The sequence below is a fragment of the Malus sylvestris genome, chromosome 17, assembly GCF_916048215.2.
Source record: "Malus sylvestris chromosome 17, drMalSylv7.2, whole genome shotgun sequence".
Lineage (NCBI taxonomy): Eukaryota > Viridiplantae > Streptophyta > Magnoliopsida > Rosales > Rosaceae > Malus > Malus sylvestris.
Genome location: NC_062276.1, coordinates 14,377,536 through 14,394,219, shown reverse-complemented (window position 1 = coordinate 14,394,219; position 16,684 = coordinate 14,377,536). Strand labels below are relative to the sequence as shown.

The window sequence follows — 16,684 nt, the reverse complement described above, 5'->3', positions numbered from 1 at the left end:
CTAATTACTCCATTTAAAAATGTTTCATATTTAATTTCAAAATCAATGTGCCAACCCTAGTTATTTATATAAACTCCTAGCTAGAAATAGGCTTTCCTTTTCTTTTTGTTGATACTTTTTTCCCTCTGCCAACAAATAGAGTTAAACCAAGTAACATTGCAAAGGCATAATGATAGAAATTTTCCAATGTTCGATCGGGGAGAATAATTTTAATTTACTTTGGTCTTATATACCTACGTTATAATATATATTTTTGATCCAACTATGTATTTACACTAACGAATGAAGAAATAAATTGGTTTTTAACTTACCATTCATGAGATTCGAATGTAAGACCTTTTATTTACAAGTAAAAATGCATATCCCTAAACCGTTGTCTTAAAGGACTATTATATAATAAAATGAGATTGCTTATTCATTGTATTTCCAAAACAAGCTAATTTTTTTTTTAAACTTCTGTAGTGGAGTTGCATACTTCATGAATTGGTGGGGGTGACAGGGAAAGTGAATTTTTTTATTAAGGGTACTTTTATTTCACAATTATCACGTTTCTCATGTTGCACCAAACAAAAACTTCCCTCGTTTTATGGTAGGGCCAAACAAGCAAAGGGTGTCAATAATGCATTTCAACTCCAAAACTCAAACCCCAATTCTAACTTTAACTATTGCTTTAAACCCTACAAGGGAATGCAGACGCGGTAAAAGATAGATCAGAGAGCAACCAAAAGTGCAGCACGTGGCACAATCCCATTAACAAAAGCAAAGCAGTTTACATGTGTCTGTATTTTTATATAAATATAGATGAGATTTCTCTTCGATCCTCTTTATGGGAATCTTAAGAATATTTATATTATGACCGTTCATTATATATCATACGTTCAATTTTCGTTATGTATTATTTGTGTTTAATTTTAAATAAATAAATTTAAAATAATTTATGACTGCATGATGTACGATAAACGGTTAGGATGAGAGAATCCTTACGATGGGATCCATCTCCTATAAATATTATATATCTTCTGTGTGGACGGAAGACTTGTATAAGTTGTATGGTGCTTTTAAATATCTAATATCTCAACCTTGTAAACTTCACATCCCTCTTCAGTTTTCTTCTTCACAGCCCTCTTCAGTTTTCGTCTTCTTCTCTCTAACCCCCCCACAAACGATGGTTTCCAAGTTCAAGAGGCCCTGCAACTTGATCGAGCCAGCTGCCCATAAGCTGGGCATCAGTGATAAAACCAGCCATGGGAGCTCAGTGGCTGTTGGATTGGGAATCCTTGTACAGAATTCACAAAGAAATAAGACAAATATCATTGAGAAATCTGCATTAAGACTGAGCCAATCCACAACCTGCAGCTCCCTCGAGCAATTCTCTTGCTTTCTTAAAACATGTCACTTATGCAACAAGGGATTAAGCCTTGATAGAGAGGTCTACATGTACAGGTAAAAATTAATTTACAGAATATTTAATTCAACCCAAAGGCTAGAAGAAAATAGGGCGTCTAGAAATCGTTTCTCTCTATGATTATATTCTTCTAAGAATAAAGGGAAAAACTCTCCATCTTAAGCTGGTAACTTCATATTTCATTCTGAAATGTTTTTAGCTGAGTGATGCATATATATTTTGTCGTATAAAATATTTCTACCACCAGAATTTTAATTTTTAGGAGTTTATATTATGATTCTGATATATATTGATTAGTTACTGAGATCGTTTACAATTTTGAATGCAGAGGTGATCTAGGTTTTTGCAGCATAGAGTGCAGGAACAGACAGATTGTTATTGATGACATGAAGGAATTAGAGGCTTCTACCAAGCAAATGATAACATCCTATAGGCGTGGCCTATATCGTTGCAGCCTTACTAAGAGTAGTAATGCTAACACTAGTAGGCGTGGCTCTCGCAACACTAATGTTTTTGAAGATGTACATCTGCAACAGGAGAAAACCAGACATCAAAGAAAGATATTTGTACTTTAGACATATGCATATATATATATATATAGTTTAATTTCTCTTTTGATCTTTTTCATTCTCTTGTTAATTGACACTGCAAAAAAGCAAAGCAGGAGAAAAATTAATGGAATGAGTGGTAATTGGATTGTTATCATCTTAACTTTGTTATAGAACAAGATAGAGGTTAATTTTTTAACCCAAAAAAGGAGGAAGATAAAGATGAATTATTATAAATTTTGAGGGCAGTTTCTTGATTTGGATCCCTTTCTATTTGCAGATAAATGTCACTTCACTTTCTTGCATTATCGCTTTCTTTCCTTTGTCTGTTATGATAAATGGACAACTCTTATTGCAGGCAGCAGCAATAATACAACAATACCTGTGGCGCCCTATGATATTTACATACCAGAATTTTTTCAATTAGCCCGAAAATAAAAATATTTGATATCAACGTTTTGGTATCTATCGGCAGCTTTGTCCAGCACTAACCAAACCTATTTAATAGATTACTTGAAGTTGAAGAAGATAATGTTCTGTTTTCTTTGAATATCTGTATGTGTGGTTAGATTTTGGGGGTGAGCAATTGTCCCTTTAGGGTGCGTTTGTTGCACCAGACTATCTCGGAGTGGATTAACTTCAGGGACTAAGCTGGACTGGCTTAGACTAGACTAAGCTAGACTGACTTAGTGAAGCGTTTGGTGCAATGTCGGACTAAAAAATAGAATAATTAAAAAAAAAAGATAAAACAACTGGTGATATATAAAAAAATATCCATGTTATTTGCTTCAACTTCAATTTCAACCAACATCAAAGTTTCAACCAAAATTTTTCAGTTCCCAAATTCTACCAACTTCAATTTCAACTAAAATTTCCAGTTCCCAAATTCTACCAAAATTTTAATCAATTTCAACCAACTTCAATTTCAACTAACCTACAATTGATAGTATTAAAAGCACACCACAAAGTAGCACACAAATATCCTATTAATTTTCCTTATTAACACTAGGATTTGCCAATTGTAGCATATGAAAATAAGGGTCTTTCCCGCAGAAGATTGTTTTATCTAACTACTTAAAATGTCACAAAAACTAGTTGCTGTCCCTACTGACCAGCCACCAAAAAATAATTATTAGACTGACTTACACGGGTCTAAAGTCTATGAAATTTTATATGCAAATACTAGACACACAGTACGACAGTCTCACAAATATTTGGGATTTTTGGAGTTGATTTGCTATTTAAATTAAATCGTACAAAAACAGTACAGAAACAGATTTTGAGTAGATCACAAGTTTGAGAAAAACGAGTTAGGGGAATTGTTATCCACCACCAAATAATCATGCAAACATGTTATGTTTCATTCAAATTCCTTTTATTTCCGGATGAAGATGCTCAAGTTGGTTCAATGTTAGAACACAACCGATTACTCTTTCTTACGTAGTATGTTAAGAGAATGACGTTTTCAACTTAACGTAGTCCTTAGCATGCAATCTAGAATGGCGTGTTCATAGATTTAACAAGTAGAAATCATTAAGAACGAAAAGAGTTTGAGTCATCACAAGGCATGGTAAGTACTGGCATTGTCTTACTTATCCTAGAAATTGGTTCACATGTTAATCGCAATTAACAAGTACTACTCTAGAACATATGTAGGTCCTCATTCAATAAGGGCAGTCATACATATATTCATAGCATTTGAATCCTAAATATGCTTACTAAGTATGCATCCATAGAAAACATATAAAGAATTCATCACTGACATAAGTAGTAAACCAATTTTCATCCATTCATAAAAGCAATTCAAGGAAATGTCATAACAAACTTGCAATCATATTCGGGGCTTCAAAACAGCCCCTAACTACTTAAAATTTAGTTACACATAATTCTCAAATTAAACCAAAAGTAAAACATGGGTTGAGAAGATGAAACCAAGAAAAATAGAGTGAAGCCTCTTCTTCTTTCCTTCCTTGCTCTCTTCCGTGCCTCTTGCTCTCTTCTGTTTTTCTGCTCGTCCCTCTACCCTCTGTTGCGCGTCAGTCTCTCCATTCCCCTTTATTTTCTGTTTTTTCTTTCTCCGCACAGTCCCATTTATTTTCTGTTGCTCAGTGTCTCCCCCACTGCTTTTGCGCACTCCACTCCACTTCCTTTCTTTTCTTTTATTTTCTTTTCAGTTTTTTTTTAATTTCTTTTCTCCATTTTGCTTGAAATTGATCATAAAACAAAATTAACTGCACATTAACACAAGGTAAGGTAAAATGCCACAATTTTAACACAAAAACATCACAAAGACTTTAGAAATGGATGATATAAATGCATGAAATATATGAGTGATCAACAATCAAATTCTAAATTGCATATTGCCCAGAGGAAGAATTGGCAAATTAACTCATAATCTACCCAAAAAATTCATGTTCTCTATTAAAAACCAAAGATTTATAGCCTCAATTTCTCAAAAGCCACGCTTTGGCAATATATTTCCCACAAAGGGTAAGCAAATCAGGCTCTGCGTCATTGAGGCCTCCATCTGCGAATCAAACCTCTAGCAGCAAGCTTCCATTTTCAATTGCAGATCTCAGTCAACCAAATTCGTTCTTGTTCCTTCGACCCCACCATTGTCTCCTCCTCCAAACCTCTCTTATCCGATGACCCACCCCTATCCCTCATCAAATCGACGTGAATGGCCATGCCGCCGGCGGTGGAGAGCTCAGACTCAGCCTTGTGCTTATCGTCGTCGTTCTCATCTTTTATGTAGCTCAGACTAAACCCAAAGAAGCGCGGAGCCGACAATTTGTACATCTTGTCAACGATCGTCGTCGTCGGTGGGGTGGTCCAGAGAGGTTGGTCGAGCAAACATGGACAAAGATGGGAGGAGGATGGTTGGATGAGGACGCGATGAGGAAGGGACGCGAATGGTCTTAGTAGTCCCCTGCTGATTGGGGGGTCTCGCTAAGCCCTTCTAATGAAGGACTTAGTCGGAGCATGTCTGGTCTAATCCCATTAAACCTAATCCTTGTGCAAACCAAACATGAGACTACACTAGCAATTAGTTTAGTCTAGTCCAGTCACTCTTAATCCAGTCAAACAAACACACCCTTACAGTACTATTTTATGTATTTGTATATGTCGTGTCTGTATGCTAGTCCTTATGTATGTGTGGTTGAATTTTGGGTGTGACCAATTGTCCCTTTACAGTACTTTCTTTGAATATCCGCCTGTGTAAGTTTATCTTACATTGTCGGTCCCAAGCCCTGATAAAGGAGGAATGGGAGGGCGTTAGGTAGTCGACAACCGGTACTTTTATCTTACGTCGAATCCTTATGATGTGTAAATTAATGTTGCAGAAACCACCATTCATGCTCAGTTGGCATAATTGACGTCGTGTCTGTATGCTAGTCCTTATTAAAACCTACCTAGGATCGATATACGATGTGGGTTTGGACTTTCTTTTATGTAGTAATCGCCCATTGAACAAAAAAAAATGGTTTTCTTTGTAGTCTTTCTTAACTACATGTCTATATTCAATTTATCGTTGCAGCAAATTTCTACCCATGATTGTGAAAATTAAAAGAATATGTTAAGCTTTGTGATCTCAAAGACGTATGTGTTGATCAGAATGAAGAACCCACACAAAAGTTCCTTTTTATTTTTGGTAATCGAGGAACCAACGAGAGTTGCAAGATCCTAGAAATTAAGAACATGATAAATATTGGACTACAGGCTTTAATTAAGCACTGAACGATTAATCGATAATACATACGCTCATAATGCTAATAGAATTAATTAATATCTGTAATAAGGGTTGCTAAAAAAATGCAGGGCTGCCATGAAAATAGTGAATTTTTTTATGAAGGCAAAGGTGATCAAATCTGTGTGAGGTACTTATAGGCCTCAAACGATGAAAACTTCAACTATTTTTTTTCCTTAAAAAGGAAGACAACAGGTGGCAAGTCATGATTATCCACATTTTTCTAGTCCGGAGAGGGTACGAAAACTTCAACTTCACCACGCTTGGATTTCTGCATTAGTATAATCAGTTATATATATGTTAGGTAAAAATACAGTATTCAATCAACGTTGATGACATGTTCCAGTGGTTGCTTAAAAGATATTCAACTAAAGAACGTCACGACCTCTAGTATTAAGTCCTCATGTTCAACGTTGGTTTTGAAACTGAGATGTTGGTTAAGAGGAAAGTGATTATTTGAGAGAATTGCAGTCAACGCTCGTGGACTTGGCCAAATTTGGGGTGAACTACATGATTATGTATTTTGTTGTTTGTTGTTTTTTGCATCAATTTTACCTGAATTTTGCTTTGCAATCTTTAGGCTAGGAATTTTGTATGTTGACACTTTGAAACTCCTACATACTGCGGTACCCGAATTCTTGCATTTAATTCCCACTTGTACAATACAACTGAAAAGCGCTGTTGACTAGATTTTAACGACACACTGAACCCTATCTCTTGTATGATTTTGTGCATCAATGAACACCAAAACTCAAAACTCTTCACAAAAACAAAAATGTAACCCTTACCATGTCTTCTTTATCTACGTTTTGTGGCTCATCTAATTAGTGCATTGTGATTTGAAGTTGAAGTTTAATGTTGCCTAACGACCGGGGAAAAGCCCTAATATAACAAAAACCTGTCCGTCTCAAGGTGCATAATCTCCATCATTTTTCTCAATTATTTCCAGACTTACAGAAGCATAAACGATTGACTTCATCTTTTCAAAACAGAATGACATACTTGAAAGCAATAGTTTCTTCTTCCTTTGATATATTTGTAGGTGCCTGTAGAAATAGTGCGGTACCACCCGATGCTTAGCTCGAATCCAGGATGGCTCAGGGAGACTAGCTTTACTGCTATAGGCCGGTGAATTGACTCCTAGGGTTTCATTTTGCATTGACTTGTCTCCTTTTGCCACTTACAAATAAAATGACTGTCCCTTGACCATCTAGACCATTAATCTTTGTACATGTAACATATCTGAAGACATGACAACTAACCTTTTAGGGGAGGTATATCATATAACAAGGGAATATGAGATATTTAGCTTTGGTGGGTACTTTAATTACTCTCTTTTAGAGTTTGACTTTTATGTAATTTTCCTCTCTAGTGAATTGAAAATCTTGATCTTACGCAAAAAAAAAAAAAAAAAAAAAAAAAAAAAATTATCATTAATTTCCCTTACCGTGTAAGTTGGATTGAAAATCGTGATTTAACTCCAAAAAAAAAAAAAATTCTAGTCAATTCTGAACATTTTTAAGTGATATTAAATGAAGATTCAAATGTATCTAAAGATTTTGCAAGTGGTGTTTAGCATCTTCTTTTTCAACTTTTTCAGGTTCAAACCATCATCATCCCTCCTTTAATATAGGAGTGTATTGTAGATGGAGTTGAAGTTTGGTTGATTCTTAAATCTAAGTGTATTTAATATAAATATTTAAAGAGGTTATCCTATATTGAATTAAGACTATTTTTTTACTTCTTAAAAATATGAGAATATTGTAGTATTCGATTATGACATTTTGTGTTTGACGAAAAAAAAAAATTACGACATTTTGTGAGTTTACAAAAATCCATGGTGTATTCAAAAAGTCATGAATTTTGATGAACTTTAAGGTTTTTTTTTTTTTGTTTTTTTTTGTTTTTAGTAAATTTTTGTCATAACAAATCTAACATCTTCTTTGTTTTGTCATTCTTTGATACTCTACCTACCACTATAATGTACTAACTATCATTATTACCACTTCTACCATCATGTCGTTGCTACCACCTTACCTTAATGTAACCATCTCCTCTACCTTATCACCACCACCACCATTGTCACCATTGCTCTGCCACCGATATTCATAAGCATCATCCCCACTCCTACTATGATCACCACCAACACCACCATTACTATGACTGCCACCTCTACCACCATCCTCGCCACCTCATAACCAAGCCCCCATCTCTCTTCCACCACCACACCCCCACATTCACGACCCCTACTATTATCACCGCCACAACACAACAGGAAAATTAAATTAATCGAATTCAAAAAAAAAATATAGTAAAGAAATCCTGGGCTTTTCAAAAAACGTTGCTGTTCGTTGTTACCTTTTACCTCCCCAAATTCCGAATCTTTGTGGGCAATAACACAAAAAGTCCAAGAAATCTCAATGGGACAGAAAATTTACTGTTCAATTTCTTCGAATGTTACTTTGGGTTTAATGTTACACTAAACGCAATGGGTTCAATCAAAGGTTACTTTATCAAGTTCGTCATAAGGACTTTTAATTGGTTTCGATGTTTTTTGTTGCGTTTGACCATTTTGTGGTTTTGAAATTTGAATGCATATTTCTGACACACCAACCATATTTAACAAATGCGAATATTAATTACTTTTAAATTTTTAATAAAATTTTTGGTGACTGAGAATTTTGATTTTATTTTTGGTCAATTAGATTACGATAGATGGAAAGAGATAAATAAATTAATTCCTGATAGAAATTGGTTTTTTTAATACGAATTTCTTTTTGGGGATTTGGATTTTACGAGCCTAGGGTTCTCTTTTCATACTTTACTCGTCCATTTTGTGCTTTTTTGTGATTGTAGAAGCTAAAGGACTCACTTGGGCAGTCGGTTCTTCAAAATTCCTCATCTGGGTTGTTCGAGTTCTTCAATTTCCTCATCTGGGTCAGTGAGTTTTTGTTATTTTTCCATTGTTCTTCGCCAGGTTCGTTGATTTCCCCACGTTTTCTCATTTCGGTATCGGCTAATTTTTCCAATTTCAACTGTTTTTGGGTTGAAATCGAGGGCTTGTTCCCCAATTTGCTTCAATCAGTAGGCAAAAGTTGGTTAATGTTCTCATTTATTTTGTTTTGGGTCCTGGATCTTGTTATGCTGGCTTTCTGGGGGATTTTTGGTCCTGATAGTTCTTTGTGAGGAGGGATTTTGATCCCTCTTAGTAGATTTGCTTATCCTTCCTTGAATGCTAGCCAGAAGGTGAAATTTGATCAGGTTGGTGTGATTGGAATCCAAGTTGATGCCTGGCTTCAGTGTTATAGTCTAGGCGGGCGATTTCAATGGTTTTCGGGTTTTAAATCTTCTTTGAGGAGCTTGAGCTTCTTTGCTTTGCCAACTGTGTGGAAGCCTGCGGAAATAATGTTTCATTCTCAGGGAGCTTCAAAGCACCCTTGTAGTCTGCTTGTGGTCACTTGCGGGAACCTTTCTGAAGAGAAATGTAACAAGGATACCGCAGATGATAAGCTCAGATACCCGTTTCCGGAGTTAGTTTCCTCTGGGCGTTTGGAGGTGAAAATCTTTCTTACCATTATCTTCTGAATATTTAATATCGAATGTGTTGCGCATACTTTTATTACTAGTATCTTCTTGTTCTTAACTTATTTGGTGAATTCCTGGTTTTGGTAAAGTTTCTAAGTTTGCCCTATGTGCGACTCTTTAAAATGCAGGTTCAAACTCTGACCAAGCCAACCAAAGAGGAGTTTCGTAAAATGCTTGAATCATATAAGCCGAATCTTGTATACTTGCAAGGGGAACAGCTTGGTAATAGTGAAATTGGCTCTCTTGTCTGGGAGGATGTTGATTTGTCAACTGCTGAAGCTATATCTGAGATCTTTGGTGCCACATTGCCTACAACTGTAAGTATTATATTTCTTGAACTTGCAAAATGGCATGTTTTGGGATTTTGTGTGCATGATTTATGCTAATGTTCCTACTTGCATTGGAGAATTAAGGAAAATAGATTTCATTATATGTGGTCGGTGAATTGCTTTCTTATCATTTTGTAATTATGGCAGCATGTGATTATTTGACTTGGTGTGAGTCATTTAACAAGAGGCATTGAAAAATCAAGAAGTAGGTAATCAGGAAGTTCGTTATGAGGTGTGGTGATTTGTGCATTGCATGATTTCTTGTGGCCTGCCTCTCTGTTTGGAGCTCATTCCCATCTATGATTGATGTTTCTTTTCTTTGTTCATTCTGGTTTGTTCTTTGTAATATGCTTGAAGTTTATTTGACATGGGATGGGACTCAACTTCATATAATAATTATTTGCAGGTTTATTTGGAGGTTCCGTATGGTGCAACATTGGCAGCAGCCGTTCACTCTAAGGTAATCTTAGTAAGGCTTAATAAGTATGCTTTCAGGAGTCCACTACCAAGGGATCAGCGAGAAATGGCTAGTTAGGGTGTTGCACTTTTGTTTCAGAACTGGAAGCCTACCCGTTATTTTTGTAACATGGTTTTGTTGAAAATTGTGGCTGAGTATGTATCTTTCATCTGCAGGGGATTCCTTATGTGATATATTGGAGAAGTGAATTTTCTTCTTATGCTGCTTGCCACTTTCGACATGCTTTACATTCAGTGGTACAAAGGTACTTCTCTTTCTATTCATTTATCTGAGCACATGCATAAAGGGTGTCCAGTAGCATCTTGGATTGGTTACAGGGAAGGAGATGACATTTTGGTGTGCACATGTATGTATTTGTAGTATTCTTGATTACTGTTTGGTTAGCGTCTCTAGAGACACCTAATGCCATTGAATTGGATTTAAGCATTGTCTGTGCAATATGCATTAACATAGTTAGTTAAGACATCTTTTTTATGCTATTATGTTCCATACAAGCACCAAATAGGCTTGACAATTGCAGTTTTGTTGATTGCAGTTCATCAACTCATACATGGGATGCCTTCCAACTTGCATATGCTTCCTTTAGGATTTACTGTGTACAAAACAACCATCTCGTTCCTGCTAACATATATAAATCTAGTGCGGAGCTGGGGCCATGTCTTCTTGGTGACCGTGTAAAAATCAACGTTGATCTTCCTGAGGCAGATATGGAAGAAGATGAAGAAGGTTCCTTGGGTACTCTCCCTGCTATAAAGATACATGATGATGATGTGATCTTGAGGTTTCTTGTTTGTGGCGAGCCATCCACATTGGTAAGCTTGTATATACTTGTGTTTACTAGCGTTTAAATACTTATCTTCAATTAAGAACACATGCACACGGATGCCAGCAGAAATGAATACACTACCATATTTTCCATAGATTTATGGGATGACTTCTTCTCAGGATGCAAGCTTATTAGAACCTTTGGAGGATGGTCTCAATGCCCTCTTAAACATCGAAGTAAGTGTGATTTTGGCTAGTCAATTTGTGTTTCATTTTCCTATATCTCTAATTAAGGGAAGTATTCTTTTTGCCCTTCCAGAAGGTTCTTCGGATTCCCGATTAAACTTATTGAAAAAAGTGATAATTAGCACTGCCTTACATAACTTGCTTAATTTTATATCTATCCGAAAATTAAATAAAAACTAACATGCTACTCTTAGTATCATCATGGTGCAAGTTCTTATTTTTCTTCATTTTGTTGTCTATGCTGCTTCAGATGCGTGGGAGCAAGCTTCATGGAAAATTTAGGTATGTTGTATTCTTTGAATAGTTTATGTATATGATGGATGCTCTTTTATTGTTGCTGGATAGGGTATTTGCAAATTGCGTAGTAGTTAAAATTTGCATCATCACATTGGTTTGAATGGTAGCTGTTCATGTGGAGAAAGGATGCTGTTGATTTTGTTACATGTGTTGGCGTTTCCATTTTGTAATTTTCTCTCATAAAATCAGGTGTTGAATGTGCATTTTTGGTATATGAAACAGCTTCAACGCTCCATTAAAGTTTCAAACTGCCTGTTACTTTTTTATTTTTTTCCTCAACGTGGACATATTGAGCAGTTATGCCCCAGAGTCAATAAAATTAATTAATGAATGCTTTTTACGTGATTAGTGCTCCTCCGCCGCCTCTTCAGGCTGGGACATTTTCTCGTGGTGTTGTGACCATGCGATGTGATGTATCAACTTGTAGTTCAGCACACATATCACTTCTTGTTTCGGGCAGTGCTCAAACTTGCTTTGATGATCAGGTAATCCTAAAGGACTTGTGTGGAAAAATTTTGGTATTGGGAGCTGTTCAACTTTTACACCTCGTTACCTGTTTACTTTCAGCTCTTGGAGAATCATATAAAGCATGAAATTATTGAAGAGAGTCAACTTGTACGTGTATTGCCCAAAGATGAGGAAACCAAAGCACCTCTATCTGAACCACGAAAGTCTGCTTCAGTTGCATGTGGGGCTACAGTATTTGAAGTTAGCATGAAGGTTCCTGCATGGGCTTCACAGGTTTTTACTTGCGTCCTCCTCTATCTTGGTCTTAGCTAGCATGATATTGAAGAACTGTGAGGACACCGAAAATTTATGCCCCCTTTCGTTAATTTTGATTCTGCTGGTCACCGCTTACCTGCCCAATCTTTAGTTAGTAGTAATCAAATTCTCCTCTCTTAGTTGAGGGGATTTCAAGAAATTAGGGTAGACTAACTTGTTATAGGATCCATCTAATTCTCATGCCCAAGAACAAGCCTCGTTAAAATGGATTCTAATTTTATTGCTACAACATCAGTGTTTGTTCTACAATCAGGTTATCTCAGGAGCATCCTTTTTGGAAAATTAAATTTACCTTGTTGGCTTGGAATCTTCAGTGTTAATTTTTTTAGGTTGAACAAAAATGGATCAATTTTTTCCCAATATTTTATGTAACTAATATTTTGTTGTGGCTACAAATTCAGGTTTTGAGGCAGCTCGCACCTGATGTCTCCTATCACAGTTTAGTTGCACTGGGCATTGCCAGCATTCAGGGATTACCTGTGGCATCTTTTGAAAAAGATGATGCTGAGCGCCTTCTTTTCTTCAGTTCCAGTACGGGGAAAGATGATAGATCAAACGGCTTGGTTCTCAGCAGCCTTCCTACTTGGTTGAGACCACCTCCTCCTAGTAGGAAGAGATCTCAACCATGCCAAGACACAAGACCGGGTTCTCTTGACGGCCAAGTGCTTCCATGTTTAGCTGCTTCTAAAATAGATGAAGACAATAAAGTGGCTGGAGCAATGAATGGGGTTAACACAGCTTTAATTCCAACCAGGCAAAGATTGAAAATAGCTGCAATGAGGCCCATTCCTCATGTTCGTCGTCCTAAAATGACACCCTTTTCTGGAATTTCTGAGGGAGATGGACATGATGGTGGCCAAGTGAAGGTTCATATGCCTCCTCCTCCACCCACAAAGCTCAGTATTGTGGGATTAACTCCTACAACACAACGAAAATCGTACTCAAGCTCTTCTCAGGCTAAGCAGATTATTTCCTTGAATCCTTTGCCTTTAAAGAAACATGGTTGCGGTAGAAGTCCAATACATTCTTGCTTAGAGGTGAGCTATGTTTTGCTGAAAGTGTTAAATCAATTTGTGTGTGTTGACCAAGTTTGTATATTATACACACACATGCACAACTATAGTATACTATAATATATGTCCACCTTGGAACCAAAGTACTAATGCACGACTACCATGCATTCTCCATGCGCTGGAGATACTTTTTTTCACATGGAGGTTGTAACTATGTGATAAGAAAATGATATACATGCTGGTCATATAATAATAGCTGTCAAGAAAGTAAGTAGGGTAGTAAATGGGGAAGTCAAAATAGGGAAATAGGTAGCGGGAATTTTCTTCTCTGTTTTTTTATTTATTTTTTTTCCAAATTGTATCGAAGGATGCAGTTTTCCTTGAAAAATAAGAATTAGCAAAGGTACAAGGGGGATGTTGTAGAATAAAGGTAAAGTGCGGACATGAGAGAAGTTCCAATATTATAATAGTAATAGATAATGAATATTTGTTAATGTTACTCCCACTATACACTTAACCTTTGGGATTTTACTTTCTTGTTTTGCTTTCACTTCTATTTACTTTTTAGTTCTCCCTGGAGCAGGAGGAGTTTTTGAAGGATGTAATGCAGTTTCTAATTCTCCGGGGACATAATCGGCTCATTCCTCAAGGTGGACTCACTGAGTTTCCAGATGCCATTCTCAATGGAAAGCGTCTTGACCTCTACAACTTGTATAAAGAGGTGAACTCATTAAATTCCTTTGCCAGGATTTTCACTTGCTGAAGTTGCGACTAGAATAATTAACCACTGGATTTTGTGAAATTTGTTATTGAAAAGTTGAGGTGTTTGTCAGGTGGTCACCAGAGGAGGCTTTCATGTTGGCAATGGCATCAATTGGAAAGGACAGATCTTCTCAAAAATGAGCAATTACACGATGACCAATAGAATGACTGTATGTTTATAATCTCCCTTTGGTTTTGTTTTCCAATTTTGAAATATTTTATGCTGCAACATCTGCAAAGAGGTAAGGGAGAATGAAAGGGTAGGACCAAAATTGTGAGACGGTTTATGCTTATGAGAGAATAGTAGTCGCACCTAAGAATATTTGGGATGGCTTCCGCATATATATATTCTAAACCCTAAATAGTATATGATTATGAAAGGATGAATAGGGACTTAATCACTCATTCTTTATGTGTAAGATTCAGTAGATTGGAAGACTTCAATTGATACAGGCGAGTATGATTCTTGTTTTCACAGGGTGTTGGAAATACACTTAAACGACACTACGAAACTTACCTTCTAGAATACGAATTGGCTCATGATGATGTAGATGGGGAGTGCTGCTTATTGTGTCACAGGTTCATATTTACCCCGTCTTATTTCTTCTCCATTGGTGAAAAATGATTGTATTAGCTAAATGTTTGGTTGCGTGAAATTGGATATTGTTCTACAGTAGCGCAGCAGGGGATTGGGTAAACTGTGGAATATGCGGCGAGTGGGCCCACTTTGGCTGTGACAGAAGGCAGGGTCTTGGTGCTTTTAAGGTATCATATTGCAAAATCCATGAGCACCTTGTGGCAGCGGAAACAAATCCTTCGGCTTGTGTATGTTAAATTTTTGTTTCGACTTTGCAGGATTATGCAAAAACAGATGGACTGGAGTACATATGTCCACATTGCAGCATCAGCAACTTCAAGAAGAAACCACAGAAAATAGCAAATGGATTTTCGCAAGGCTCAACAGTATCACGGCCACTGTAATTCAATTTTGCTCCTACAAAATCATAATTAATATTACTTTCCTTTTGGCTCTCTGATTTGGAGGTTGCTTCCCTCCTCAATCCGGCGCGAGAAATTGTTGATTTGTACGGTTGATTAGGTCTTAAATCACGTCAATGGAAAACTAGGAGACGAATGATGGGGGGAGGACAAAGTTAGAAAACAGCAAGTGTAGTAGAGCATACTAGTTGGCGTAGGCATTTTGTTGCGGGTGGGAAATTTATGTTCTCTTTCTATCTCCTCTTACCCTATGATTTCAGTCTCTGTTTATGTTTTCCCTTTGGGAGGGGGGGGGGGGGGTGGTGGAGGTGGAGGTTGATAGTTAAGAAATCCCATGATTGAGAAGGGTCGATGTAATATAATGCCGCTATCTTTGTGAACGTATATGACTTTATGTAGCGTTTAATGAAAGATTATGAATATACTGACCTATCCACACTGTCTGTCTTTCTAATCCGCAGTTCGACTATTTTTTTCTTTTACATATGAACCGTTAGATCTGCATTGTGTGGCAATAGATGGGTATAGGCGGGTTTGCACTCCTATACCCGTCCGTGCCACCATTTCTTATGGCGTAGTGATTCACTCATATTCTCCCTCTACACACACCTCCATTTTCCCATTCTGCTCCTCCCCCTTCTGTTTTTGGGCAAACTTATTGGGATGGAACACAAACAATTATTGATGCAATGTTCTATGATTTTATCAACTCAGTGACAATTATTAATGCAATAACCTATTTATTAAAATTGTTTCTCAAAAAAAAAGAAGGCATAATTGCTTTTCACACACATTTCTACATATGAGAAGCACAAAAATACAAAAAATAAACGGTAAGAGGTAATATAATAGAGAAATGCTGGGGAGAGACTCAAAAGTAAATTTTTTTTTTTTATGGACTTTCTACCACCTAATATTTTTGGTACAATGTTTTATAATGTTGTCACAAGAATTAACGTGAAACTATGAGGTGGTAGATAGTCCATCAAGAGCCTTAGCATTTTTTAGTATAATAACCTCATGAAGCAAAGTGCCAATCGTTTGGGAAATTGAGGAAAAATTAACAGCCAAACTCCTTAAAATTTGTACTGCGTCTCTCCAAATAGTCGGAACTTGATGAGACTGTCCAAATCCTTTTACAAGTTAAACATCATCGCCAAGCTCTGATAATACTACTCTTCTGTTGGTTGATAAGTTCTACTTTTTAGCTATCCATGACGAGCAAGAAGTATTTCCCTTCTCAGATGAGAAATATGCACAAGAGTTGCAGCTTCAAGAGGCTCTAATGTCCTCTGCAATTGCTTCATTAATGCCCCCAAAATACTACTCGGTCACTGAGAATCGAAGAAGAAGATGTTGAAACCCGAATGAAAAAGTAAAAGGGAAGGAAAAAGAAACTGGACAATCCTCTGAGGGTTTTTGAGGGATCTGCATGGACGTCAAACAGACCGGAGAAATGTTCAGAAGCACTGGCTGCCGTCACATTTTGCATTGATTGCATTGGGAGATATGTTGGGACAAAAATTAGAAAACCTTTCAATCGTGAAGTATCCTGATTTGAAGTGCAAAGGTGAGTTGGAGCCAGAGTCATATCATGCAAGTCAATTATTCCTGAGAAGGTGTTTATAGGTTGGAAAGTGCACTTTGTGAGTTGATGATTCTGGAGTCTCAGAAATTTTACTGCCATTTTAAGGACTGCTCCTCAAGGATGAGGATGGAAAGGTTC

General features: G+C 36.8%; 2 protein-coding genes across 3 annotated transcripts; both read left to right on the top strand.

The window, feature by feature from the left end:
* Window positions 1-1,022: 1,022 nt before the first annotated feature.
* LOC126612427 (FCS-Like Zinc finger 17-like) lies at window positions 1,023-2,210 on the top strand. Its single transcript, XM_050280828.1, has 2 exons — window positions 1,023-1,443; window positions 1,734-2,210. Exons 1-2 carry the CDS (start codon window positions 1,166-1,168, stop codon window positions 1,978-1,980), a joined length of 525 nt encoding a protein of 174 aa, XP_050136785.1. The 5' UTR covers window positions 1,023-1,165; the 3' UTR covers window positions 1,981-2,210.
* Window positions 2,211-7,802: 5,592 nt separating this feature from the next.
* On the top strand, window positions 7,803-15,396 carry LOC126612425 (AT-rich interactive domain-containing protein 4-like). Of its 2 annotated transcripts, none has more exons than XM_050280824.1 (15): window positions 7,803-9,256; window positions 9,415-9,603; window positions 10,022-10,075; window positions 10,249-10,337; window positions 10,629-10,905; window positions 11,015-11,095; window positions 11,355-11,386; window positions 11,751-11,886; window positions 11,969-12,142; window positions 12,586-13,221; window positions 13,781-13,918; window positions 14,031-14,129; window positions 14,438-14,538; window positions 14,634-14,724; window positions 14,815-15,396. In XM_050280824.1, the coding sequence occupies exons 1-15, from the start codon at window positions 9,107-9,109 to the stop codon at window positions 14,938-14,940; spliced, it is 2,373 nt and encodes a 790-aa protein (XP_050136781.1). In that variant the 5' UTR covers window positions 7,803-9,106; the 3' UTR covers window positions 14,941-15,396. The 2 variants fall into 2 exon arrangements, with proteins under 2 accessions (XP_050136781.1, XP_050136782.1); XM_050280825.1 differs by having other exon boundaries at window positions 7,805-9,256; window positions 11,039-11,095.
* The last annotated feature ends 1,288 nt before the right edge of the window (window positions 15,397-16,684 follow it).

Bases quoted from the DNA above. Each gene is read 5' to 3' on its own strand.
- LOC126612425 (XM_050280824.1), top strand. From the start codon at position 9,107: ATGTTTCATTCTCAGGGAGCTTCAAAGCACCCTTGTAGTCTGCTTGTG. The intron at 10,906-11,014 runs GTAAGCTTGTAT...TATTTTCCATAG, and splicing joins GTGGCGAGCCATCCACATTG to ATTTATGGGATGACTTCTTC. The intron at 13,919-14,030 runs GTGAACTCATTA...GGTGTTTGTCAG, and splicing joins TCTACAACTTGTATAAAGAG to GTGGTCACCAGAGGAGGCTT.
- LOC126612427 (XM_050280828.1), top strand. From the start codon at position 1,166: ATGGTTTCCAAGTTCAAGAGGCCCTGCAACTTGATCGAGCCAGCTGCC. The intron at 1,444-1,733 runs GTAAAAATTAAT...TTTTGAATGCAG, and splicing joins AGAGAGGTCTACATGTACAG to AGGTGATCTAGGTTTTTGCA.